Source organism: Coenobita brevimanus, chromosome 21, assembly GCF_032717465.1.
Source record: "Coenobita brevimanus isolate Jiangsu-jjx chromosome 21, ASM3271746v2, whole genome shotgun sequence".
In the NCBI taxonomy this organism is placed as follows: Eukaryota; Metazoa; Arthropoda; class Malacostraca; order Decapoda; family Coenobitidae; genus Coenobita; species Coenobita brevimanus.
Window position 1 is genome coordinate 31362319 of NC_136974.1, and position 27881 is coordinate 31390199.

The window sequence follows — 27881 nt, forward strand, 5'->3', positions numbered from 1 at the left end:
ATATAGTCCGAATGAGAGAGGTTCTACTGTATATATATATATATATATATATATATATATATATATATAAAGTTTTTACTTAGTGTTTCCATTGTTTGTTTGCAGGTGAGGATTTCCCACAGCGCCCGGCAGTTCAGGTGACTGGTGTGGTGAGAGAGGAGTGCACAGAAGGGTCACGTTGGCGGCAGAGTTGTAACTGGTGCACATGTAGAAATGGTGTTGGCACTTGTACAAAGAAGGCCTGTCTGCCCAGTGAGTCAACAGTGCTTTAACAGCGATGAATAATGTAATGTGTTGCGTGTACTGTAATGTTTTGTACTTCTCAGCTAACCTTGTTGTTTAAGTGTTTTCACATCTTTTTAAAAATGTTAATGTTGCAGATTATGACGAGACGTCTGAGCCAGAGTGTGAGGGAATGTCACGGTGGAAGAAGGACTGTAATTGGTGCAACTGTGTGGAGGGTCGTGGTGTCTGCACTGCCAGAGCCTGCATTAACCGTTAGTGTCACAACTACACTCTTATATATCCTACACATCCTTTCCTTTATTTTTAATGCAGTGCATTCAGTACTTCAGTGCTGTAAGGTCTTGTAACATTTCATCTAAATGATAAGTGTACAGGACTTCTCTCATTTACCTATGTTGGTAATTAAATGTTACAGTTTCTAATATTAAAATAAAAATGTCAGAATATATATATAAAGTTTTTACTTAGTGTTTCCATTGTTTGTTTGCAGGTGAGGATTTCCCACAGCGCCCAGCAGTTCAGGTGACTGGTGTTGTGAGAGAGGAGGAGTGCACAGAAGGGTCACGTTGGCGGCAGAGTTGTAACTGGTGCACATGTAGAAATGGTGTTGGCACTTGTACAAAGAAGGCCTGTCTGCCCAGTGAGTCAACAGTGCTTTAACAGCGATGAATAATGTAATGTGTTGCGTGTACTGTAATGTTTTGTACTTCTCAGCTAACTTTGTTGTTTAAGTGTTTTCACATCTTTTTAAAAATGTTAATGTTGCAGATTATGACGAGACGTCTGAGCCAGAGTGTGAGGGAACGTCACGGTGGAAGAAGGACTGTAATTGGTGCAACTGTGTGGAGGGTCGTGGTGTGTGCACTGCTAGAGCCTGCTTTGATCGTGAGTGTCATAGTTTCAGTCTTTTGTTTGGTTTATGCATCTAACTATTGTCTGACTCAGTCATATGAGGGGTTGTATCATATCGTATTGTATTGTTTATAAAGGCTCCAACATGCATGCATACTTTGGTCTTGGTCACCTAATGACAATTTTCCATGCTACTCAGTCTCTAGCAGCCTCCTTATTCAGTCCCTTATCCTTGAGGTCACATTATGCGACCTCATCCCAGGTCTTTGTTGGCCAGTCTCTCGAAATCCTACCCTTGATGTTCACACTTTTCACTTTCCTCACCCATTTGTCATCCTTAGTCCTCTCCCAGTGCACAATCCATCTCACTCTGCCCCTCCTCATCACAGCACCACAAACATTCCCCAGACATATTTTGGCCCTACACAATATCCTGTATTTTCTAGACACAACAGCTCCCCTCGTAACATCTGTAACCCCATTCTTTTACAGTGTTCACTTATTCTTTCAGCCATCCAGCTCTCATTGTGTTTTTCCATCATGTAGCCATATGCTCTGAAAGTATTTCTTTTTATCACCCCCCCCCTACCACCACCACCACACTACATTAACTTCCACACAGCATTCTTCATAGTCCCTCATATTTGTCTGCCAGACCTACTCTTGTGCATGTTTCCCCTCCAGATCGTTAGAATGCCACTCCATATTAGGTGGCAAGCAAAAGTTTGCCAACAATCCTCAGTGAGAATTGTGTCCTGCCTTCCATATTTCTCATTCCTAACCAGGTATCAGAGAGTATCTTGCATAGTCTTACTCTTTTGGTGTGTGCTTCATACTGCTACCATCATCATCATTGTCGTCATCATAATTGTCATCCTAATCTCTCCCATTTGAGGCTGAGGTGACGTATGGTGTAGAAAGCAAGGAAAAAGAAACCATAATAGAGGGAGAACTGTCATCAGCATGCCCAGTTATATGAGCCAGACACTCATTCACTCACTGTGTAACCCCCTAGACTCTCAGGTCTACATCACTTTCATAACCATCCACATACATTTTTTTTTTCTGTGCACTTCACATTGCCTGCCAGATTGAAGGAATTTGTTGACTGTCAAGGAAAAGAGGTGTGTCTAGCCCTTGTCCTGTGTTCCTCCTTACATACCGATAATTCATTCTCTTTTCATACAAATGTTTATTTATGTAAATGTATGTTAGGTGAATACCGGTATATATTGGTACCATGTATCCTGAAGGGACTGGAGTCCTTGTTATGAAGAAAAGTGGTTTAGAAAACAGTGTATTTGAAGATGGGGATACATAAGCCAAGCATCAAGGTAGAGGAGAGTGACAGTATAGTAGAATGTGTTTTAACTGGTTACTCTGTTTTCAGGTGGGAATCACCCTCAGCTTCCAACAGTAGAGGTGAGAGAGGCAGATTGCACTGAAGGGTCACGGTGGCGGCAGAGTTGTAACTGGTGCTCGTGTAACAATGGTGTTGGTGTTTGTACACAGAGAGCATGTTTACCTAGTAAGTCAACAGCATTGGAAAATGTACAGTATGTGTCCACTGCATATAATGTACTGTACAGTATTCTTTTGTAATTCTAGTTTTACTTGGAGGAAGTTATGTTAAACATTTAAGATTTTAAAATACTTTAAAATCTTTATTGCAGACTATGATGAGACATCTGAGCCGGAGTGTGAGGGAACATCACGGTGGAGGAAGGACTGTAACTGGTGCAACTGTGTGGAGGGCCGTGGTATCTGCACTGCCAGAGCCTGCATTAACCGTTAGTGTCACAACTACACTCTTATATATCCTACACATCCTTTCCTTTATTTTTAATGCAGTGCATTCAGTACATCAGTGCTGTAAAGTCTTGTAATATTTCATCTCAGTGATAAGTGTGTGGGAATCCTCTCCTGTACCTATGTTGGTAATTAAATGTTACAGCTGCTGATATTAAAATAAAAAAGTCAGAGTATATATAAAGTTTTTACTTAGTGTTTCCATTGTTTGTTTGCAGGTGAGGATTTCCCACAGCGTCCAGCGGTTCAGGTGACTGGTGTTGTGAGAGAGGAGGAGTGCACAGAAGGGTCACGTTGGCGGCAGAGTTGTAACTGGTGCACGTGTAGAAATGGTGTTGGCACTTGTACAAAGAAGGCCTGTCTGCCTAGTGAGTATACTAATGTAATGTATTAAATATTTACTGCACAATCCAGTATTACAGTGTTTTATAGTTCTGAGCCTGCCTCCAATGGATATTTACTAAACTTTAACTTTTTTAATAATTTAAACCTAATACAATTTCATTTTTATTAACCTTGCCTTAAATGTCAAGACTGAGTAGCCCAACTCCAAGCCCCTATTCTACCATTTATACAGAGCAAACTGTGACTTGATAATGAATGATCAGTGGATTATGTAATGGAATGTTTAAAGACCCACATAGCCACCAGACTCATGGGTTGTGTCAGTGTTCTACATCATTTGCTCATAGTATGCTGGACCTTGTTCTGAATAGTGGCTAGTGCAGTAATTAGCCCATTCAATCCACTGATCTGTTTTTTTTAAATATTCTTGCCACCACCAAACAGTTTTATTTAGTTAAACCAAACCTCTGATGGTAAAGGGGTTAATGAAAGCTTTATCTAACTACTCCAGTTTGAAAATACTCTCCTAAGCTGAAGGTAACAAGAATATAATGAAAAATGCAACATTGGAGTGAAGGAGATAATTTAGCAACTTTCATTCTGCTTTTACACCACAATCCAGTGATGTCTTTATATTTCACTTTTACTATCTGCAGATAAGTTTATTCATATAGGTTTAGGAGATTAGTTTTTACTTGGAGGGGTTAGGTATAGCCTTCATTAACCCCCTCACTGCTTGGGATCTCTCCAGAGCTTAACAAAATTACCCGGGAGTGGCAAGAAAATGGGAAAATATTGTACATCATTGGATTCAAGGGGGATAATGGTTTGATTGATGTTTCAGACTATGATGTGACGTCTGAGCCAGAGTGTGAAGGAATGTCACGATGGAAGAAGGACTGTAACTGGTGCAACTGTGTGGAGGGCCGTGGTATCTGCACTACCAGAGCCTGCTTTAATCGTTAGTACAGTTGTGTGTAGTGCTTGACAGGTTTTATATTAGTTAGTTGTGATATGGGATTGGCTTTCTTTTTTTTTCTTTTTTTAAATACAATATCTCATTATTGTCTCTTTTAAAAGACAAAAAATAAAACACTGGACATTTTATGAGGGTACAGTCCTTTAAATGGAAATGCTTTATTGTAGAAGAGATAGTATTAAATGATATGCTGTTGCTTTGTTTCGTAAACCCTTTAACCGCGGGCATTGTTTTGCCCCGACTGGCCTCTCCTGCGGGGGTTCCAGCCAAAATGTAAACAAACTTTAAACCTTTATAACTCTGCACAGAATAAATCTAGAGCGAAAATTAAGGTACCATTAGAAAGTACTAACCTTCGGCTTTGCAATGATGTAGGTTTCATAATTTCGTTGACTATCACTGGATGGGCAGTGCCATTAGAAGTGAGCGATCTAAAATCACTATTTTTCGCTCACACATCATTACCAAATGCCAACCTCATTCTGATAATAATACTATAAACATATATGAACACTGCACATACGATAAACACCCACTCTGTGTTCACTGAGGCAGGTAAAAGGCACTGTAATTGCCCGCACTTCACTGCCACATCAGCGGTGTTGTAATCACAATTTTTCGCTCACACACCATTACCAAATGCCAACCTCATTCTGATAATAATACTATAAACATATATAAACACTGCACATACGATAAACACCCACTCTGTGTTCACTGAGGCAGGTAAAAGGCACTGTAATTGCCTGCACTTCACTGCCACATCAGCGGTGTTGTAATCACTATTTTTTGCTTACACACCATTACCAAATGCCAACCTCATTCTGATAATAATATTATAAACATATATGAACACTGCACATATGATAAACACCCACTCTGTGTTCACTGAGGCAGGTAAAAGGCACTGTAATTGCCCGCACTTCACTGCCACATCAGCGGTGTTGTCACTCACACAGCTGGACAGATACTGATGCGTGTTTGGTCACGGGTGGGGTGGGGGGCTGGGGGGGTGGGAGGTGGGGGCCCGGGGGATGGGAGGAGGGAGGTGGGGGTCGGCTGGAGTGAAAGAACTTAATAGCTACTCTCCCTTGAAACAATTGGCGCATGGAAAAAACGCGCGGTATTCAAAATATTCACAAACATTCGAGAATGACACCCGCGGTTTGGTCCAGTTTTTGCAATGTCATTCTGGGATGACACCCGCGGTTAAAGGGTTAATAAAGGCTCTAACATGCTTGCAAGTGTTGGTCTTGGTTGCCTAATGGCAGCTGTTCACACTGCTTGATCTGTAGGAGCCTCTCTATTCAGTCCCTTATCCCTGAGATCATCCTGTTTGCTTATATTTAACCCCTACACCTCGGTCATGTTTACCAATGTTTCGCGTGTGCCGCGGGGTTATTCGGGCTCCGACCAACTCTCAAAAAATATTTGCCAAAAATCAGTTATTAGTCCTAGAATATTAAAATGCTTATGGCACATACCTTCAGCTTTCTCCTGGAATGTTTGTTGAGCCTTTGTCAGTTACCGTAGGACTTGTGGAGACCTCTGAAGTTGGGTAACGAAGTCTCCACTTTACACCTCCCGACAACCCGTAATATGATTACCACAGCCAGATATTAACACTATAAAGACTACTCTATGATTTTCAAGTAGTTTGGGATCCATACTCCAAAAAAAAAAAACACTGTGAAAGCAATGAAAATTACGAGCGCGTCTTACCGTCGCACTTGCGCTAGTTCGCTCTTGGTACTCTGTCATTTATTATTCATAAAACCCCTCACACTTTATATTTCTATTACTATATAACACTTATATATATCTACAGTCTTTATCTATAAGTTTCCTTCAGTAGTATTAGTTTATTGTCACTGTAGGGATTCAATTTCTTTCAGTAAAATACGTAGCATTCTCTTTCTCGTCCTGTATACTAGCAATGAGAGTGAATGTCACTTTCAATTTCACTCTCATAACTCATAGTATTCAGACATGCCAGAGTGAAACTTTCACTTTCATTACTCCTAGGGTATATACTCGTATTCTTATAATACTACTCGTTTACATTTCTATTTACGTTCTCTAGTTTATTTACGTTATTCACATTTCTATTTTATTTACACTGTGTTATGCACTGTCACTTGAAGTAACTTATAAAACTATTTTCCACTGTTCACTTATATTTACATTCATTACTTTCACTTGCTGTTTACACATTATTTACAATTCCACTTGCACTGTTTTTCTCAATAGAAAGATCGTAGTCACTCTTTTATCAATTGTCAGCCCTTTACCTCTTTCCACACGAGGTTTAGTAGGGGATAAAGGTCACAGGGCCCTTTGCATGGGGGTGAAAAGGCCCTGAAGCTAGCAAGCGCGAACAGACGTACCCCCACACTGGAAGATGAGAGTGAACTGATAAGAGTGGGCCGGGGTGGTGGCCTACCTAGGGAAATCAGTACTGCCAATGTTTAGCCTCATGACACAGCTAATTTTAGGAGTGAAATGATTGGCAGGAAATCTAGACAATACATTATAAATTAGGTAGTTCTAGGTGAATGTAAATATCACTTAGGCTTCTCCCTTCCCTCCCTATATGTATATTTATTACGAAAATAGATTATATGGCATATTTCAAGGGGAAATAAACAGCGAAAATTAGCGAACAAGTGCACGTGAGGTGTTGTCAGGTGATAATTAGCCAATTCCAGGTGTATGGCACTCTCACTTACCTTATTTCTTTCTTGTATATATTATTTGGTATAAGAATAGGGCATAGGGCTTATTTCAATGGATGAAATCAGTGAAAAATTCCAGGGAAGATTTACTTAGCATAGCACGGCCGGGCAGGCGAGAGGATCGGGTAATGGAGGGGGGGTAGGGAGGGGAGTCAAGTACAGGGAGAAATGGCTAAATTGTCAACAATGGATGGGAGTACAGATGAGATTAGGAGTGCTGACTAGTGTTGGACATTGGCAGTACTGATAGATGATACAAGCCCCCACTTGGAAGCCCGGGTGAATTCAAAATAACACAGAATCACAAAAGCAACGCCTCGCGGTATGATCCCTTGCTCCCAAGCGTCACAAAAGTGACTCCCCGCGGTTAAGGGGTTAATAATGTGTTTATGTATATTTGTACTGTGCCTTGCTGGTAATTGAAAGTTATATTTGATTATGGTTTTGGCATTGATTATTACTCTTTCGAAGGTGTGTCTGTGAGGTGGGGTCGGGATTTTGGAGGTTTGAATGTTAAGTGAGTGTGTGTGTTGCCCATTTCATTGGGCATGCTGTTGATTAGCTCTCCTAATTCATGATTTTTTTTTTTTCTCTCTCTCTCTCGATCCAACCTCACCTCCCTCTTCCATGTGTGTGAAAGGGAAAAAGAAGCAGAATGATGACGATGATGATGACGATGATGATGATGATGATGATGATGATGACAGTGATGGTGATGATGATGATGATGATAATGAGACAGTGATGAGGATGACACTGATAACAATGACAGTGATGATGATGTTGATGTTGATGAAAATTATGTTATTGTCTCAGTCCCTAATTTCCACAATGTTCACAGGTGACAGGTTCCCACAGCTGCCAAGTGTACAAGAGCCAGAGTGCGCAGAGGGGTCCCGCTGGAGGAAAAACTGTAATTGGTGCAAGTGTACCAATGGGGTTGGAGTATGTACCAAAACACTGTGTCTGCCCGGTAGGTTGCTCATAAATTTTCTAGTTAATCTTCTTATTCTTGGACCATCCCTAGTACAGTAATATTATTTTTTTCTAGTTAATCCTCTCATAATTTTCTAGTTAATCGCTAGTACAGCCGTCATAATTATTTTAGTTAATCATCTCATACTTGGAGCATTTCTGGTACATTCATCCTAATTTTTTAGTTTAATTCATTCATACTTGGAGCATCTCTAGTACATTCATCCAAATTTTTCTCTTTAATCCATTCATACTTGGAGCATATCTAGTACAGTCATCATAATTTTTCCAGTTAATCCTCTCACTTGGAAGATCTCTAGTACAGGCAGTAGAGCTTAAAGTTTGGAATGTGTGCCAGCAAAATGCTACTTTAAATTAAACAAATTTAAAGTGAGAAGTGATTGGGAGTTAAAAGCAGGGGAAAAAATCAAGGCAACTTTATAATGAATCACAGGCAACTCTGAGTGAAGAAAAATGTTGATTTTAATAATGAAACAGATGTAAATGATGCAACTTTAAATGAGAATGTTAATTTATTGGGACCTCTACTGATGAAGCATATTTAAGTGAAAGAGCTTTAAATGAGAACTAAATGTTTTCTTTTGATGGAACTTTAAATGAGAATGTTAATTTATTCAGAGCTCTAATAATGAAGCATATTTAAGTGAAGGAGCTTTAAATGAGAACTAAATGTTTTCTTTTGATGGAACTTTAAATGAGAATGTTCATTTATTCAGAGCTCTAATAATGAAGCATATTCAAGTGAAGGAGCTTTAAATGAGAACTAAATGTTTTCTTTTGATGGAACTTTAAATGAGAATGTTCATTTATTCAGAGCTCTAATAATGAAGCATATTCAAGTGAAGGAGCTTTAAATGAGAACTAAATGTTTTCTTTTGATGGAACTTTAAATGAGAATGTTCATTTATTCAGAGCTCTGATAATGAAGCATATTTAAGTAAAGGAGCTTTAAATGAAAACTAAATGTTTTCTTTTGTGTAGGATCTGATGATACAACAGAACCAGTTTGCGAGGGAGCAGCACGATGGAAGGATGACTGCAACTGGTGTGACTGTGTTGATGGCCAAGCAGTCTGCACTGAGATTGCCTGTATAGAGGGTCAGTACCTTTATATTTGTCTGTGAGGTGGAGCCAGGATTCCAGGGGCATGAATGGTGACTGAATGAGTGTCTAGCCTATTTCCCTGTTTCACTACCAGCACAAAATACAACAACGAGGGCCTGTTTTGAAAGTCAGTACCTGTATATTTGTCTGTAAGGTGGAGCCAGGAATCCAGGGGTTTGAATGATGAGTGAATGAGTGTCTAGCTCACAATAGCTTTTTCTCTTTGGGAGGTATTATCAGGATTACAGGGTTTTAATGATGAGTGAATGAGTGTCTGGTCCATTTGACTGGATGTACTTTTGGTAGTTAAATGCAAGAAACTATCAGAGGCTACACTTTCATATGGAAAAGCCTGTATCTCATTTTGTTAAATCATTGAAATACAGTTACATATTTTAGAGCTAATACGATCGTGTGAATCCCCTGTACTGTACAGTTTATCATTATGGAAGAGGTAGTATGTTGTTACCCATGCCATCTGTAGTTCACTTATTTTAACTAGGCAGAGATTTTCATCCTTTTGTTGCTTATCATCCACAGTTCAGTGACAGAATAAAAGAATAGCTTTACAACCTTTTCATAGCTTTTCTTCATGACTAGCACCATATTCTAGTATTTATCTCTTGTTATTACTCAGCATTCAAGATGGAGAGATGGCAGTTATACAGTTAATTAAAGTGAACAGAATACAGTATAGAATGTACTCCTAATAGATACATAACATACAAGGAAATGGTAAGTAGGGGATGTTATGAAATTGCCTGTGCTGCATGATGTGTAGTCCTGTATTCTACCCCCCTCCACCTCTTCCCCCTCAGAGCCGGTACTACCTACGAGGGAGGATGCAACCTGTACAGAGGGGTCTTCTTGGCGGGAAGAGTGCAACTGGTGCCACTGTCTTGACGGGTTTGGGGCATGCACGCTCAAGGGATGTTTGCCAGGTACAGTATGGCATTCATATTTTGCTTTTTCTATCAGTTTTTTATTTCCTCTCTGTAATGCAGCTCCCCACATTACAGCTCACTTACTTACTATTAACCCCTAGGGTACAAGTTCTCCAGCCTTGACTACCTCCCACGACACAAAAAGAGGCCCATTTTTTGACTTTCTCAAAAGTTAAATATTTTATGCCTGATTTATAGAGCTTGAATTTACACACCTGAAAACGGAAACCCCATCTTTCTAGACCCAATAGTTACCGAGCTATGGCCCATCAAAGTTGATAATAGTTACTCGTCACAGCCCTGGCAATAAAGAAAATACGTCGCTCGCACCTGTTTTCTTCACAAAAATACGTACAAAAATCACCAAAATCGTTTTTGTGTGTGTGTGTGTGTGTGTGTGTGTGTGTGTGTGTGTGTGTGTGTGTGTGTGTGTATAGATGTTATAAACCATTGCAATGTGCTTAAAAAAAATAAAATGGTGACAAACCCCTGCAATAAATATGATAAATAGTAAAAATTATCCTCCCCTCCTCTCCTCTCCCCATACCTCCAATCCCCTCTCTCCCCGTCCCTTCTGTTCCCTCCCCTCCTCTCCCCTCCCCCTTTCCCCTCCCTCCTCCCCCTTTCCCCTCCCCCCTCCCCCTTTCCCCTCACCCCCTCCCCCTTTCCTCTCCCCCCTAAGCTGTCAAATTTAGCTAGGGAAAATGGTCATGAAACCCTGCAAGAAATATATGATAAATAGTAAAAATTATCCTCCCCTCCTCTCCCCTCCCCATACCTCCAGTCCCCTCCCTCCCTTTCCCTTCCCTCCCCTCCTCTCTCCTCCCTTTCCCTCCCCTCCCCTTGCCTAATCTCCCCTCCCCCCTTTCCCCTCTCTCCTCCCCTCCCTTCGCCTAACCTCCCCTCCCCCCTGCCCTCCCCTCTGAGCTGTCAAATCTAGCTAGGGAAAATAAAATGTCTTTTTCAGGTGGGTTTCGAATAAAGACAACTAAAATAACTGTGGTGTGTATATCTGTATGCAGATACAAATAAATTACAGGTAATGATTCAAAAACATGCGCCATAAAGCGTAAAAAAATATGCAAATTATTCGAGGCCGGGGAGGTAAAGATACTTTGTGCTAGGGGGTGGGGGTGGGAGTGGGGGTGGGAGGTGGTAAGGCCAGGAGGGGTGTATGGGAATGGAGGGATGGGAGGAGACCACCACCAGACACAAAGGAAAGGCCCCAGTGGAGTACAGGGACATGGAGGGAGGGTAGGGGGGAAATACCCTCCCCCCAGATGACTTGGGGGGGGACATGGGGGGGATGCATGAGGAGTGTGTGGGAGGAGTGGTGGTGGTGGGAGGTAGGGTAGTAACAAGGTAGTGGGGTAAAGGGATGTGGTGAGAGGGAGGTGGGGGGTACACCCCCCACTACCTGGGTAGGGGCCTGGGTCTCCCCTCTGGTGTGTCCAACACTTGGTTCTGATTGGTTAAAAGCCATCTGCATCACAGCCGGGATGGAGCCAGCTGCCGCCAGTTTTTTGTGGATGTTGCATGATCGGCGTTGCTCGTCCTTTTAAGAAATTGCGCAAAAACCTCGATCGATGAGATTAGGACTTTAGGGGTTAAACATTGGTACAGCAGGGAGACCAAGGATGAGATGGAGAGGTGAAGTGAAGAGATATATGGGTAAGGAGTGAGTGAATTGGAGGGAGGGCAGCTAAATGGGAAAGAACAGGGTGATGTTGAGACGATTTCTTTGTGACCACCCCTTATGGAACTAAGGTGTTTAGCAGTAGATACATAAATGGATAGACAGACAGTAGAGCCTCATTTTTTCCGTTTCTACTAAACAATCCACTCTGGCCTCATTATACTGCAGCCCCCCACACCACAGTACACATACAGTAAACTCTCATTTATCTTGTGTAATTCAGCCAAGTCCTGTGCCAAATAACTTGAAATGTCAGATATTGCATAATACTCCCTACCTGCTCAGTATTCGGCATAGAGCCAGATACTGTGTTACCATCTGTCACGACTCTCTGTCCCAGGGATGTCAAACTCTAAACCTTTTCAAGGGCTAATTCTTAATTTAGTTATGGTCTCGAGGGCCAGCAAAGCTATATACCTGTACGTATTTGCAAGAGCCGTAAAGACAGTCAAACAGGCAGAGAGAGAGAGAGAGAGAGCGAGAGAGAGCCAGCTTAGAAGGAAGAGAAACTGATGCTTTACATTTTTTTACATTTTTAAAATTTACAGTGCTCGAAAACAAATTAAGAATATCACGAACCTGAACCTGAACAAGTGGTGGCATAGCCTACAGTAGTGAAGCCTGACACAATGTGGTGGTTACCGGCTTTGACATTTCCCTCCTTTATTTCAAAGGTACACCTCAATTCTGCATATATTTAGTCATAGTTTGATTAATTGAGTTATTAAAAGATGAAGTATAACCCACAATTTCGCTAGAGGTTTAATCAGTGTAGTGCTGGCATACACCATTTCTCCATGTCATTCGTGACAATTAAAACGTTTGGGCCTGGCAGCTCATGCCTCCAGATACCAGCAACAGCTACGTCTTTGGTTTTAAACGGATTCGTGATATTTACTGGTATTTGCAAAAAGTTCCCTCCCCCCCAAAAGAAAAGCAATATTTCTAGCAGTTTTAATTGAAATCAAATAACAGTATAACCATTATGAATAAAAGGTAATTTATGAATTTTCTCTCTTAGCAATGTTATATTTTCATTCATAAGTTATAGTTTCATGGATGGATAAATCTTATTGTCATCATGCGGGCCACTTATGACCATCCCGAGGGCCACATTTGGCCTGCGGGCCATGAGTTTAACACCCCTGCTCTGTCCTAAAAAATATTCCAGTGAGTAAAAAATGAAAATTGACCTTAAAACACAATAATGATATAATACAGTAATACAGTGCCGGTTGGCTACCATTTATGGGCCAGCTGATACACAGCGATGCCGAATATTGCATAGAACCACTGATTATGTCCCGTTTTGGCACCGGATATTGCATAAAATCACCCAATATTGCTTTAATAGAGCTGAGTCAGCAGTGCCGGATATTGTGTTGGGCCGGATATTGTCTGTCTATCTATCTATTGCCAGATGCCTCAATCCCACACCGGGTGGCCACAAACAGATCGCCTCCACGTCACCCTGTCCCCCGCCATTCCATCATTTCACTGCCCTGCTCCCAACTCATATACCCCTCTCTCATATACCTCTCCACTCCATCCCTCCATCTCATCCTTGGTCTCCCTGTCCCTCTCCCCCCCTCCACCTCACTCACATACACTCTCCTTATCAGTCTCTCACCCTCCATCCTCTCCACATGGACAAACCACCACAGTGTGTTCCTCCTAACACTTCCTATCACATCCACATCCACACCACAATGCTCCTTTATATCCTCATTTGTCACCCTGTCTCTCCATGTGACTCCACAGGCTCCTCTTAAATAACTCATTTCCACTGCTCTCACTCTTGACTTGTGTCCTTGCAACAACGTCCAAGCTTGAAATCCATACATTAGAGTTGGTATCACAATACTGTCATGTAGTAGCTTTTTCACTTCCATGCTCACTTCCCTGTTTCTTATCACTGCTTTCAAGCAACCAGCAACTTTTCTTCTTTGCTGTACCCTTTCAAGCACTTCACCCTCCAAACTTTCATCCTTACTCATCACACTCCCCAAGTACTTAAACGTACTCACATTTTCCATTTCCTCACCATCCAACCTCACTGTACATTCACTGACTTCACCTCTCTCAAAGACCATCACTTTACTCTTCCCTACATTCACCTTTAGATTCCGTTTCTTACACACTCTCCCAAACTCATCCACCAAGCCTTGCAGCTCCCCTTCGTCTTCACTTAACAACACAGTATCATCTGCAAACAACAGTACAGGGAGTTTCCAAACACTACCCTCTCTCACTAGGGCCACTCCAGCATCCATTGTCCTACCTTGTATCTCTTTTATTACCCTATCCATGCACAGATTGAACAGCCATGGAGACATGACACATCCCTGTTTCAACCCAACCTTCAAAGAGAAAAATTCACTCAGTTCACCATCCACACGCACTGCAGCCTTAGCACCATCATAACTACTCTTCACAGCATTCAGCTTTCCATCTTCTCCATATATTCTTAATACTTTCCACAATCCTTATCTATCCACCCTGTCATATGCTTTCTCCAAATCCATGAAGGCCGCATACAACTTCTTTCCCTTCTTTAGAAACTTTTCCACTAAAGACCTAAGAATGAATATCTGTTCTACACAACCTCTTCCCTTCCTAAAGCCTCTCTGTTCATCTCCAACTAATTCCTCTGTTATTTCCCTAACTCTGTCAATAAGTATCCTACCATACACTTTTCCTATTACACTTTTCCTATGATTACCCTTATGATTACCGGATATTGTGGTGATGGATAATTGAGAGTTTACTTTACTCACCTACTAGACTAGACTTTGGTACAGTAAACCCTCAGGTGTTTACATTTTCTAACACACAGCTTACTATGTCCTTAGTGTAATGCAGCCCCTGACACCACACCACACTTACTCACCTGTTAAGCATTGATATGTCTCATTTTTATTCGCATTTTCTAACAAACAGTGCACTCTGCTGTCGCTGTACTGCAGCCCCCGACACCACAGTACATTTACTCTCTTGTTAAACATTGGTACATCAAGGTTTCATTTTTATTTGCTTTTTGCAACAAAGAGTGGCCTCTGCCCGCACTTTAATGTAGCCCCACACACCACAACACACTTACCTGTGGCATCTCAGTATCATAGCACAGATAGTCCTTCAATATGACCTTGCATAACCCTTTGGATCTGAGTAACATTTGTTTTAGTATATTTTGCCTCCACCAGATGAGTTTATTCAACATAGGAATGGCCTTTCATGTTGGTGGCATTTAATTAAGGCTGTATCTGATCCCTCCAGTTCAGAAAGTATGTCCCTTATTTGAATAAAACCATCAGGAGATGGGGGAATATAATAAAAACAACATCCCCAGGTTCAGTGACTTAAGTGATCAGTACAACAGTTAGCTTAGTGTTGGGCCCTGCTGCACTCAGGGATTGTCAGGATCACCACTTACTTTTTTTCTTCTGCAGGTTATAAAACAGATGAACCAGAGTGTATTGGTGCTTCACAGTGGAAGCAAGATTGCAACTGGTGCCAATGTATCAACGGGCTGGCGGTGTGCACAAAGAAGCAGTGTCCCGTTCCTGGTAAGTAAGCTTGTGTTGTGCCTGTTGTGTGTTTTATTTATATATGTTCTAACTCAGTGATGCTTTTATTTTTCAGAGCAAAACTTGATGCTGGATCTTTCCATAGTGATGTCTTATATTTTTCAATGAAGAAACTGGTGTTTCCCTGTTTACATCTCTTTTCCTAAGCATGAGTTGATGGTCTCCTTTTAATATGTTTTATTTTTCTAAGCAAAACATTGTGTTTCCCCTTTATTCATTCACTCACTCATCATGTAATCCAGTGTTGCCTCATGAGGAGTGTAGGAACCCAGGGCCAGCCAAGTTGATCCTGACATTTAAGATGAAAGTGACCAGCCTCACTCATTCCTGAGTGGCATTACATGAACAATAAACCTCAACTGCTCCTTGGATATAATCCTGCGCTGGCTCAATATGATTGGAGAGCCATAATAGCCCATTAAACCACCAGGCACCATAATTTGGGTATATGGTTACCACCCAGTGTAATGGTTTCCTGGTGTACAGGAAACCATCTGGCTTGTCACTTAGTGTCGAGTCACCAGTAGACAGAAGGAAGAGGAGAGAATGAAGGAAAGAAAGACAGAAGAGGAAGGATGAAAAGAAGGAAGGAAGAAAGAAAAGGGCAGGCACCCGAAAGCAGCACCACATCAAGTGAGTGGATGGTGAGCACCCCCAACAACCTGTTCCATTATTTACATCTTTTATTTTTCTTAGTAAGAGTTAGTGCTTCCCTACTTACAACTTCTGGTTTTCAAAGCAAAAAAAAGCTGGTGCTTTCCTTTTTTACATCTTTTATTTTCTAAGCAAAAATGGAGCTCCCCCATTTGTAACATGTCAGATTACTGTAATTCAATCTGATAAATAATGTGAAGTGTAAAAAAAAATGCCAAAGTGATATACATGAATATGGTTGTGCATGTGCGGTGAAAGTCAGGATTCTGGGGCTTGAATGGTGAGTGAATGACAGTGTGGCTCATTTATCTGATGGTGCTCTTACTTAGTTCTCCCTTTATCATATTACCTCTTTCTTTGTTGCATAGAAAGCAGACTTAAAACCAAAATGATGATAGAAATAAAGAATACATTGTTTGTATATTTTTCTTCAGGGTGGAGTTTGTGTAAGGAAGAGTCAGCGTGGCAGATGATGATGATGATGATGATGATGATGATGATGATGACGACAATGGATTAGAATGAACAGGTCACATCTCTGTCTCCATTTCAGAGTGTGTGCCAGGAAGGGATGATAATGATGATGATGATGATGATGATAAATGACAATAAACAAATAATATCTCCATCTTCAGGTCAAAGTGTATGTGAGGAAAGGGCGACATGGCGGTCTGACTGTAACCTGTGTCAATGCACCAATGGCCATGAGGTGTGCACAAAGCACCTTTGTCCCACACCAGATCTGCCCACACAGTGCTCACTCCCTCCCACTGAACAGTCTGACATTCAGTGCACAGGCTTCTTCCGCAAGTGGACATTTGAACAGTTGAGTCATCATGTTTCTGTAAGTGCTGGAGAGGGATGCCTTCACACAGTGGCTTCACTAATACTCCTTTTCCTCTAACTTGGCCTAAAATTGTTGTCCCTCTGTCATGAATGCTGAGCTGTAACAATAGAATATCACTACAATATGATGCTAGTCATGAAGAAGTGCTGTGGAAAGGATGGGTAACCATAGCATTGCCTATTTTTGCCACCTGTCTCCATGAAATAAGCTGCAAAAAGAAAAAAAGGTGGGCCATGTTTAGGTGAAAGCTCTACAGTACAGTCCAGTTGTTCAGATATCTCTCAGCATCCTCCCTGTTCCCCAAAAGAAACATGGTGGACTGAAGGGGAAGGGTTTATGTCCAGATGAGCCTGGTATAATGACAAAAATAACAACAGCCTGTTCATTACCGTGATATCTTTTTATTTTATTCTTGCTACATCCAGATCATTGGTTCAACTCAGGAGAGTGCTATAGTAGTGGAAGGATTAATGGAAGCTCTGTCTAAGCTCTCCTGTTAAAAAAAAATGAATAAAATAATCTTCATACAGACAGACAAAATATAATAAAAGAAAAATCACCATATTGAAAGGATTAATAGCCGGAGCATTTTATTAGTCTTCTTTAGCACATGAAACTTTAAATACTTTAGATCAGTTATACTTTGAATCTTAATGTTGAACTTCCTATGTGCACCATCTAAGAATTGGTCTGTTTAGTATTTGTTTAACATGGAGAAACAGACAAACAAGCAAGCTCAGGAACATTGTGGTGTGGTGGATATGCTGGAAACTGTTAAGGAGAAGTTCTGTGAGATGATTTGGCTATGTGGAAAGAATGGGAGAATGACTCGGAGGGCATATGTTAATGAGGGGGAGAGGGAGACTGAGGATGAGGTGGAGGGATGGATAGAGAGACATTTGAATGTGGATGCGGTGTGAAATGGAGGCTCCAAGTGTAACCTGATGGTGGAACACAGGATGACATGGAAGTAGTCTTTTTATGGTCACTTCCCCCCCACTCATTCCCCAACCTCTGGATTAAGGCATCAGGGTATAGATAGCTAGATAGATAGGCAGATAAATAGGCAGATGGTTTGATAGATAGACAGATAGATAGATAGATAGGTTTTCTCCTTTATCATATATAACTAGTATTGTTAATTTCCATCAATGTTCAGATCAAGTGGTGGTTGTCGAGAGATAGTGTATGGTGGGTGTGGTGGTACGGCGAACCTGTACAACACCCAGGAAGAATGTGAGAAGGCATGCCCAAGACCCAAGGCCGCCAGGACCATTGCGCAAGTTGCAGGTTTGCATCCTTATTTGTGTTTATCATCATCATCATCATCACTATCATCATTATCAGTATCATCATCATCATCATCATCATCATCATCATCATCATCATCATCATCATCATCATCATTGTCATTGTCATCATCATATTAACTTAATGATACCCCTCACATAAACACTAGGAGTACAGTACCTAACTATGTCCCTCTGACTTTACAGCTTCACCACAAAACCGCGACCACTGCTACAAAACTCCAGAGGCGGGTCCGTGTTTCGGCAACTTTGCCCGCTACGCCTTTCAGCCCTCCACTGGAAGATGCATAGAGTTCCTGTATGGAGGCTGTCAGGGCAACAACAACAGGTTTGAGACGGAGGAGGAGTGTCTGAGTGTGTGTGGTGAAAGTCTGCCAACCAGGACAGCAGAGGAGCATGGTGGGTTGAGAGTAGTGTTGCCAGTTTTAGTGTTTTTTCCACTAGTTCCAGAGATACTAGCCTCCATCTAGTGGCAATTTTTAACAACTAATGGCAAGAGAGCTAACAGTTTTCTATAGATTTCTACAAAGTTTTAATGCTAACCCTGTGATTAAAGCCCTTCCCTAGCAATTTTCTGGAGATACAGTATTTGCAATTAGTGACATTCTAGCAGTTTTTGAAAGCCAGTTTAGTTATATCTGTGGCTTTGGAGTTGGCAGACCTAGTTGAGAGGTCTACTAACCCCACCCATTTATTTTTTTTTTTTTATAACCTTATCCTGCCCCAGATTTTCATCCTTTGGGTGCCTATTTTGCCGAGTTCAGTGGCAGAATAAGACAGGACTACAGCACTACATCCATTAATTGGCACTTCATGACTAGCATCATATATAGTGTTGATAACTGTCGTAAGTCGGCATTCAAGATGAGAATAGGGCAGTTTTAGGCAAAGTTTGAGTAAAAATGGTGTAATGATATTTTTTATTTTGTTCTTGGTACCTCCAGACAATTTTATTCAACTTTGGTAGGATCAGTCCATCTTCTTGGCCTACCTTGCCTCCCTGCACCTTCAAACTCATATTTATTTATTTTCAATGCTCTTAAATCAAATGTCCTTCCCTCAGGCTCTGCAGTGAGTGTTGGTAGCGAGTGTGAGCGTCATAGTTGTCCTTGGGAGCGCTGGGGTCACTACCTGGCTCAACAGTGTCTACCAGTGTACCGAGATGAATGTTGCCCGTCATCTTTCACTTGTCGTAAGTTTGAATGACTGTGGTGGCGATGATAAAGACTGTAGTAATGTTGATGGTGGTGGTAATGGGGATGCTGATATTGACAGGAATAGTAATGATAATGAAGGTGATGATAATGATGATGATGATGATAGTGATCATAATGACAGTAATTCATGATGAAAATGACAGTGATGATGGTGTTGATAGTGACAGTGATGATGACAGTGATAACAATAATACAATATTAATGACAGTGATACTGACAGTGATGACACTAACACTTATGCTAATGATGATAACTCTCTCCCTGGCCTCAGCTCCACGTGACAGTGTGGACCATAGCCAGTGCCACTACAAGGGGAAGGATTACAACCTTGGAGACATGGTACCTGTGGAGGAGCCGTGTTCAGCATCATGCACATGTGCTCGAGCCTTCGTACCCAATGCACCGTGAGTTGATCTTCCACCTGGACTTTTGTACCCAGTGATTTTTTTTTTTTTTTCCTCACGTAATGCTACTTAGGGATGAATGAGGCTGGTCACTCTCATCTTAAATGTCAGAACCCACTTGCCTAACCCTGGGCTCCAATGCTTCTCTTATGGCAACAATGGATTAGATGATGAAGTAATGAATGATTTTTTTTTTTCTTTTTTTTTTTTTCACATAATGCCAATTAACTGGTCGTCGGGTTTTAACCCTTCAGTCTGGTGATGTACTGTATTTCTCATTTTTCATTTTGTTAAAAATCTCAGAGTTACTTTATTCATCAGAGGATGGACTGTTTGAACAGGAGGAGATAAATGGAATCTTCATTAACCCCATTATTGCAGGATGCCTGTCCTAAGCCAAATAAAATTGTCAGTTGGTAGGAAGAATAGATTTATAAAGATGTTACATGACTGAAAGGGTTAAATATACAAGTTTAAGGTATCATAACCTCATGCCTTTACACCTCAAAGGAAGTAATATGGGATTAGTTGTTCCTGCTGCCTTTCTTCAGCCTGGTGATGCTCAGACTCAGCAAAGACAAATTTGGGTCCAGACACTAAGGAACAAAACAGAGTCCTGACTCTTTAGTCATACAAGCACAGTAACGCTTCCTCAAACCACGTAATGCACAACATTCGCCTCTGTTTTTCTACCCTGACTTAGTTTGTTTTACTGTCTGTGTTAGAGTTATATAACCCTATAATTACTGTGTTGATTATGCATTTCGGTGGTTCGTGTTGCCATCAGAGGGAAAAGTCTTACACCTGCTAGTATGTTCAGTGATCTCTAAATGTAAATATAAAGAAAGTTCATGTATTACTGAAGAATATTTACTGCTTATGAGTGAACTGGTAGGTCACATGTATTGAAGCAGCTAATGGAGGGGACTGGAGAATTTGATAAGGAAGATGATAATGATGATGGTAATGATGACAGTGATGGTAATGATGATGACAATGATGAGGATGACTGTGTGTTTCAGGCCTCAGGTGCGATGTGCCAATGTAGAATGTCCGAGCCTCTTCAATCCCGTGCACCCTGGGTGTCGCCTTATCTACAAGTTAGATCTCTGCTGTGAGGTGGATCAGGAGTGTGGTGAGTTAACGTCTAGTACTTGGCTCCTATTGGTCATATGGTTAGAGTGTCATACAGTTATTTTACTCTGACTTGTCCTAAAATTTCCATCTCTCCATCTTGAACACAGAGATATAGCAAGAGATTAATAGTAGAGTAGAGTATGGTGTTAGTCATGAAGAGTTGCTGTGGCTTGGATGTACAGCTGTGTCACTGTCTTTTTCTGCCACTAAGGTATGTGAAGTAAGCTATGAAAGGCTGAAAATCTAGGCCAAGTTTAAGTGAAAGAACTATAGTTGGAGTGACTGCCTTGCTTATGTTTGATACCCAAGAGGTGGCTAGAGGCTTTTCAATCATATAACGCCACGAGGGAAAGTACAGTAGGCTGATCATCTTCCCTTAAATATACTGAACTATAGTTGCTGCCTGTACCCTGTCCTTGGGTCCCTACTCCTCAAAGTGGGTAATAAAGGATTGACTGTTACTGAAGTTTTAAAGTGCATTTTTCCAACCTGATGAAGATTGCTAACCCCTTTCACTGTAGTTGATGACCAAGCGGAGTCAGATTGAAGATTTGATTTGATTAATGCACTTTAACATTACATAAGTCCCTATTCCCTTCTGGGTGATTAGATGGCCAGATGTAGTCAGACTGGAAGATCAGTTTGGCATGTAACCAAGGAGATTAATTTCTATCTCTTAAATAAGGCTTGTTGACTTCCACTCAACCACAGTTTCAGAGTCAAATTATCAGACTGGATCAGTACCATCAAGGTAAATCAAACCAACTACACCATAAGCAATTCATGGCCATTGTCAACACATTTCTCTTATTTTCTTAGTCATATTTTGGTTTAATTAACCTTTCCATCCAGTGATATACTCTGTACTGTAGCTACTTTATACTGTTGTTTCCAGACCATTATATTCATTATAGAATGGACTTTCTGAATTAGAGGGATTAGATACAACCTACATCAACCCCTTCAGTTCAAGGTGTCTCCTAAAAGAGTAATAAAATCTAGTGGAGGTAACAAGAGTCTTATGAGCACCTCATCTTTAGGAATGTATCTTGTATACATCCTCTGATCTGTAGTGCGGTATCATAACAGAATACCTTATATCCTCACAGTTGACCCAGAGTTGGAACTTGAACCACGTGCAGCAGTGTGTACGTACAACAACAAGACATACCAGGAAGGTGACCGCATCTATTTTGATGACCATCCATGCCGCAAGTGTGTGTGTCAGCCGGGCTTCACTGGACCCTACGGACCTGGTTGTGGTGATATAGACTGTGGCTGGGATTTCAGGCTAGTGTGGAATCTATTTAGAAAGCCTTCTTTATACAGGGCATCCCATGAAACAAATGCCAGACTTCAGGATGTTATTCTTGTACTGATTTTGAGTGAGAAATGCTTTATCAACATGGGACATTTCTCAACCATTACAGTCCTACGGTTACTGATGACCATATGGGTGAAAATGGTCTCCTTCATGATTAACCCAAGAGCATCATGATTTTTTATCTCCATAATGTTTGAGAATTGTACTCCTGAAGATGGAGCATTTGTTACTCAAAATTAGCTTATGAATCGCCCCATAAATATTGGGATATGTTTCATGGGACACCTTGGGGGCAATACCAAAAATATACAGATTTTTCCATACAATGGGATTTCTGTCTTCTTTTCTTTTTTTTCTTTATTTCATTATTATTGTTAAATTTTTTTGTTTTCAAAGAAAAAGAAACCAAATGCTAGACAGAGAGATACTTTTACTAATGGCTCACGTGTGATATTGCAGGTTCTCTTCACGGTACGCATCTGGCTGCACCCCCATTTTCTTCGAGGACAAGTGCTGTCCCATTGACTGGATTTGCCGTGAGTAAAGCAGTGGACTCGAGTTTTGGTGTTGTGGGTATTGGGAAAAGTTGATTCGATCACCAGTCTGTGCCATAATAATTGTATATTATTATTTTCATTTCATTCATCATCTGTTATTACTATTATTATTATTATACGCTCCTCATGGGGCAACGTAGGATTGGATGATGGATGGATGGATTATTATTATTATTATTATTATTATTATTATTATTATTATTATTATTATTACTACTACTACTGCAGTATTGTTGTTATGGCTGTTATAATATGATACTATTTTTATTATTGCATACTGGATCTTAAGTCAAGTTATACTTTTCTCTTGAGCATCATAGCATACAGTAAAGTCTCAGTATTGGCATGAATTAGGTGCTGGGTTTGGCATTGTGGAGAGAATGGAAAATGAAAAACAGACTAGGAGAGTGTATGTGTGTGTGTGAGGTGGATGAGGGGAGGATGAGATGAAGATATTGGGTTGAGAAGTATATGAGAGAGGAGTGTGTGAAATTGAAGGAAAGTAGGCTGATCACAGACGATGGAGTGATGTGGAGGTAATTTGTTAATGGCCATCCTGTCTTGGATAAAGGCATCTGACTGTGGATAGATAAACAGATTTATAATAATATGTATGTTCATTCTTTCCTTGTCCTTCTGCCTACGGGTGACTTTACACTCCCTCTTCTGTCTTTCTTTCCTTCATTCTTTCCACTTTCTTCAGCCTGTGGGTGACTCTACACTGACTGACAAGCCAAATGGTTTCCTGTGCACCAGGAAATCATTTACTACGCTGGGTGGTAACCATATAACCAAATTTTGGCGCCTGGTGGTTTAGTGGGCAATTATTGTGCTCCAATCTAATTGAGCCGGTGAAGGTTTATATCTAAGGAGTGGTTGGGGTTGATTGCTCATATAATGCCACTCAGGGATGAGTGAGGCTGGTCACTCTCATCTTAAATGTCGGGACCAACTGCCTAGCCCCGGGCTCCTACACTCCTCATGGGGCAATGTAGGATTGGATGATGATGATGATGATGTTCATTTTCCACTCATATGGTAGTGGTTATCTGCTTTTCCTTCCACAGCTGGAGACAGTCGCATTGAAAGTGCACCAGTGGATCAACAAGCACAGGCTACTATAGGAGGTGCTGCAGGTGAGGCAGTGTGACCATGCTTGCTAGATGACATACAGCCATACTGTGTCCAGCTTAGAAACTTTGTAGCACCTCTTCTTTAATTGTGTATTTTGTATACACCTTACCATTCTCCTGTATATACTGTACTTTTGTCATTTTTATATCTTAACAGACTGCATAAAAAACATACAAGAATATAGTCATGCACCAAATACACATGGAAAATAAGCTGGTAAGAAGTATAAGAAAGTTTCCTTATCCAGAGAAAATACATCCCTTTGTGCAAACCACAGTAAAGACAAAAAAGGGATATACCTGTTAAAAGCAGTGAAAGCATAAGGATACGAGAATGCAAGAAAAAGAAGATAATGCAGAGGCTGATAGGTCTGTGCTTTGAAACTCTTGTCAAATGTTACCAGACTGCTAAAAGGCAAGGATAGTAACTGTGACCAGAGCTAATGTAACCTAACCAGTGCCAACCTAACTTAATATTTGCAACAGCTGATGTCCCAACGTGTTCCTTGGGAGATGTGGAGGTACCTGTTGGAGCAAGTGTACCAACAACAGCGTGCGAATTGACCTGTCGGTGCATTACCCCGCCCTCCCTCACCTGTGTTCAGCACAGGTCGTGTGAGCTTGCTGAACAGAAAACTGTAGGTAAGTCAGCTCATGGTTAATGAGTGAGTTTTTATGGACAGGTTGGTAGAATGTGTCAGGAAGGAAATGCTGTTGTGTTTATGTCTGTGTATTTATAGGACTGATTGTCTATTACTGCACAAAACAATGCAGTATTTCTGTTCTTTCAAAAAGCTTATCCTCTTACATTGTCTGTACTTATCATACTATAATCCTTCTTTACATTTTCCTAATGCCACACTGAGTGCCACATTACTACTGATTTTTACAGTGGCTGCCCTACCTGCCCATGTACCCCTAACCCTTTCTTTATTCCTCCTTGGCAGTCTGTGAATCTCCCACGATGCTTTTGTATCCCTGATCTTTTCTATAATTCTCCCTGGCAGTGTGTGAATCTCCTCCCGAGTGCCCCAGTGAATGCCAGATTATTGCCGATGTTTCCACTGGCTGCCCAACCTGTTCTTGTGCTGCCACTATCTTCTCCTGCCCAGTCATCACCTGTGCCTCAAACTGCAAGCCAGACCTAGACCTCCACACTGGCTGCCAAATATGCAATTGTGACTGCCAGTATGATGCATTTGGTATGCCACAATGTCCAACTGACTGTGCAGTGCAAATTACTGTGGATAACTCAACTGGGTGTGATGTTTGTGACTGTATTCCATCCACTGGTCAAGTTGCACAGGGAAGATCGGCTGACTGTCCCAAGGATCATACAGGGAGAGCACCGTGCCCCATGGACTGTGCCGTCATCAGATATACAGATGATGTCACAGGGTGTGAAGTATGCAAATGTGATCCCAGTAATCCACGTACCCCTTGGGACCCTCCTCCTCAAATCTGCCCCCGCAAGGACCCCATGGGACGACCCCCGTGTCCCGCTGACTGTGCTGTCACCGTAATCATAAATGAAGAGACCGGCTGTGAGGAATGCGTGTGTGACCCAAACAATCCAGGAAGTCCCTTTGGACCTCTTCAAGTAAGAAATGATAACTGCCCCAAAGACCACGAGGGAAAGCCTCCATGCCCAATGGACTGTGGGATAATTATTCGCTTTGACGAAGAGACGGGGTGCGAGGTGTGTGAGTGTGATCCCAATGATCACTCCACCCCCTGGGGCCCACCTCATCCCCCAGTGCCACGAGCCGACTGCCCCCAGGGACCCGACGGGAGAGCTCCATGTCCAATGGATTGCGGCATCATCAGGTATATTGATCAGCAGACAGGCTGTGAGGTATGCAAGTGTGATCCTAATAACCCAGGCAATCCATTTATAGGATAAAATGTAAGTTCATTTTGCATACTGAAAATGTGGTCCTCTCCTTCACACTGATGATATGCTTTTCATTATACAGTACTGTATTCTTGTGATTTTCAGACAATTATGTTTAATTAAGGAGAAACTTTTCAGATTGGAGGAGGTAGATAAACTGAAAATGCTGTTCATCCTTTCACATTGGTGACATGTTTTCATTATGTTTGCGTGATCTTCAGACAGTTTTATGTAGTTCAAGGAGATAAACTTCAAACAGGAGAGGTTAGATATAGCCTGCATCAACCTCTTCTGTGTGAGAAATTCTTCTGTTTCAATAAAATCTTCTGGGGGTAGGAAGAATAAGATTAAAAATATGCTATCGAATGCAAGGAGTTACAATTCCATGAACTATTACATTTTTTTGTTTTATGTATTTCCTAAAATGCATTCATGTTTGGTGCAGTAAAACCTTAACATGGTGCCACTCATGTTCATCTTTTTCCATATTTTTGCCTTGTTAATGTTAACTCTTTGAAGCAGATTAAAACTGTCTTGAGATAGCAAGGACAAATTGTAAACAATCTCATTTTAGTGAAAGGCTTTTTAAAAAATACTGTACTTTTATTTTATTTTAATCTTGCTCCCTCTTGATTATTTTATGCAGCTTTGGAGCTAGACCCATAGGGACTGGATTAAGTCTTCACCAACTTCATTACATGAAAGGTTCTCTTAGACTGAATCAACTCATCTGACATTAACTAGAAGGAAATGAAAAGCATATCCTTATGTTGAGAGAGTTAAGGAGTGTTATTTATAAGAATACAGTAATTAAGAGTGGTGCCTTACAAGTATTTTGGTTTGGTTTGTGGTCATGAGTGTGTAGTACAGTATATTTTAAAATTACAGTTCAAATCAGAGTCCAGTAGTTTGTGAGAGATGGCAGGGATTTAGGATATAGTACAGTCACCATCCAGTGAGCTATTTGAAGGAAACAATGTTCTGTTTAAAGAATGCTTCCTGAAAATGTAGTTTGTTTTTATTTTAAGGTATTCCGCTTAGTGGTTTCAGTGTTAAGTGGCCAATCAGTTTACACCTATATATTTTTCACAGGAAGTTACTCAGGAAAATCACTCTGAATTTGATTTTTTTTTTCTGTTAACCCTTAAAATGTATACAGTATATAAAGATTTTTTTTTTTTTAACCTCTAAGTCATCAGTCAAAAGTACAGTATTATCATGTTCCCTGGTGATGTGGCACTTATTTTTCACTTAAAGATCATTCTGTCTCATTTCAAAGTTGTTTTTAGAGGATTTTTTTTTTTTCCTGTGTGCTTTTAATCCCCAAGTTGTGGATAAAAAACATGTCACTTAAATTTGTTTCACATCAAGCATCCTTTTAAGCAGGATACGGTACATCATAAACCTCCAGGTAGGGATGGACTGTAGATTAGTCTTGAGCATCATGGGGTATTGGGTAATTTTGTGTGGGTTTTGAATGTTCATATTTCCTAAAATAAAGTTTCTGTAAAAATGGATGTATTTTATTCCATCTCCAAAGTATCAGATGGAATAAAGTTCTTGTTGATGGTCTATAGTCAGGCTTTAAACTTGAAGAGGGTGGTACAAGTTGCTGCCATTCTCATCCTGTTTTCTGTTATCCAGCTGTCTCCTCCACGTCCTTCATTCAAATGGCATTCCACCCCATTCCTCCACTTCATTCTCAGTCTTCCCCTTCTCCTCCTCCTTTCTATCTTTATGCACAATAATTCATGTACATTACACTTGCAGGCCATTCTTTTTGTCTCCATTCTCTCCATATGGCTAAACCATCCCATTTTCCAGCATATCCACATCAACACCACAGTCTATTTACAGTCAGATCCCAGATTTCAGAGGGGGTGGCCACAAATGGATTGCCTCCATGTCACCCTGTCCTCCCATATCAGGTACCACACCTGTATCTATCTATCTATCTATTGCCAGATGCCTTAATCATGTAAGGGATGACCATAAACAAATCGCCTCCATGTCACCCTGTCCCCTGCCATTTCACTGCCCTGCTCCTGGCTCACACCCCCATCCCTCATATACCTCTCCACTCCATCCCTCCATCTCATCCTTGGTCTCCC

General features: G+C 41.0%; 1 protein-coding gene across 1 annotated transcript in view; it reads left to right on the plus strand.

Annotated features, from left to right (window-relative positions):
* The window catches only part of LOC145392141 (uncharacterized), a 79296-nt gene extending 51969 nt beyond the window's left edge, over nt 1-27327 (plus strand). The window contains exons 11-33 of the mRNA XM_080266592.1: nt 106-252; nt 381-497; nt 737-886; nt 1015-1131; nt 2489-2626; nt 2772-2888; nt 3126-3275; nt 4097-4213; nt 7808-7939; nt 8944-9060; nt 9885-10007; nt 15156-15272; nt 16583-16772; nt 17954-18084; nt 18291-18503; nt 19168-19296; nt 19593-19725; nt 20748-20860; nt 21972-22152; nt 22646-22722; nt 23811-23879; nt 24363-24518; nt 24884-27327. Coding sequence (XP_080122718.1) covers nt 106-252; nt 381-497; nt 737-886; nt 1015-1131; nt 2489-2626; nt 2772-2888; nt 3126-3275; nt 4097-4213; nt 7808-7939; nt 8944-9060; nt 9885-10007; nt 15156-15272; nt 16583-16772; nt 17954-18084; nt 18291-18503; nt 19168-19296; nt 19593-19725; nt 20748-20860; nt 21972-22152; nt 22646-22722; nt 23811-23879; nt 24363-24518; nt 24884-25779 — 3830 coding nt within the window. The 3' untranslated portion in view covers nt 25780-27327. The remainder of the gene's footprint in view (nt 1-105; nt 253-380; nt 498-736; nt 887-1014; nt 1132-2488; nt 2627-2771; nt 2889-3125; nt 3276-4096; nt 4214-7807; nt 7940-8943; nt 9061-9884; nt 10008-15155; nt 15273-16582; nt 16773-17953; nt 18085-18290; nt 18504-19167; nt 19297-19592; nt 19726-20747; nt 20861-21971; nt 22153-22645; nt 22723-23810; nt 23880-24362; nt 24519-24883) is intronic.
* Nucleotides 27328-27881: the final 554 nt, after the last annotated feature.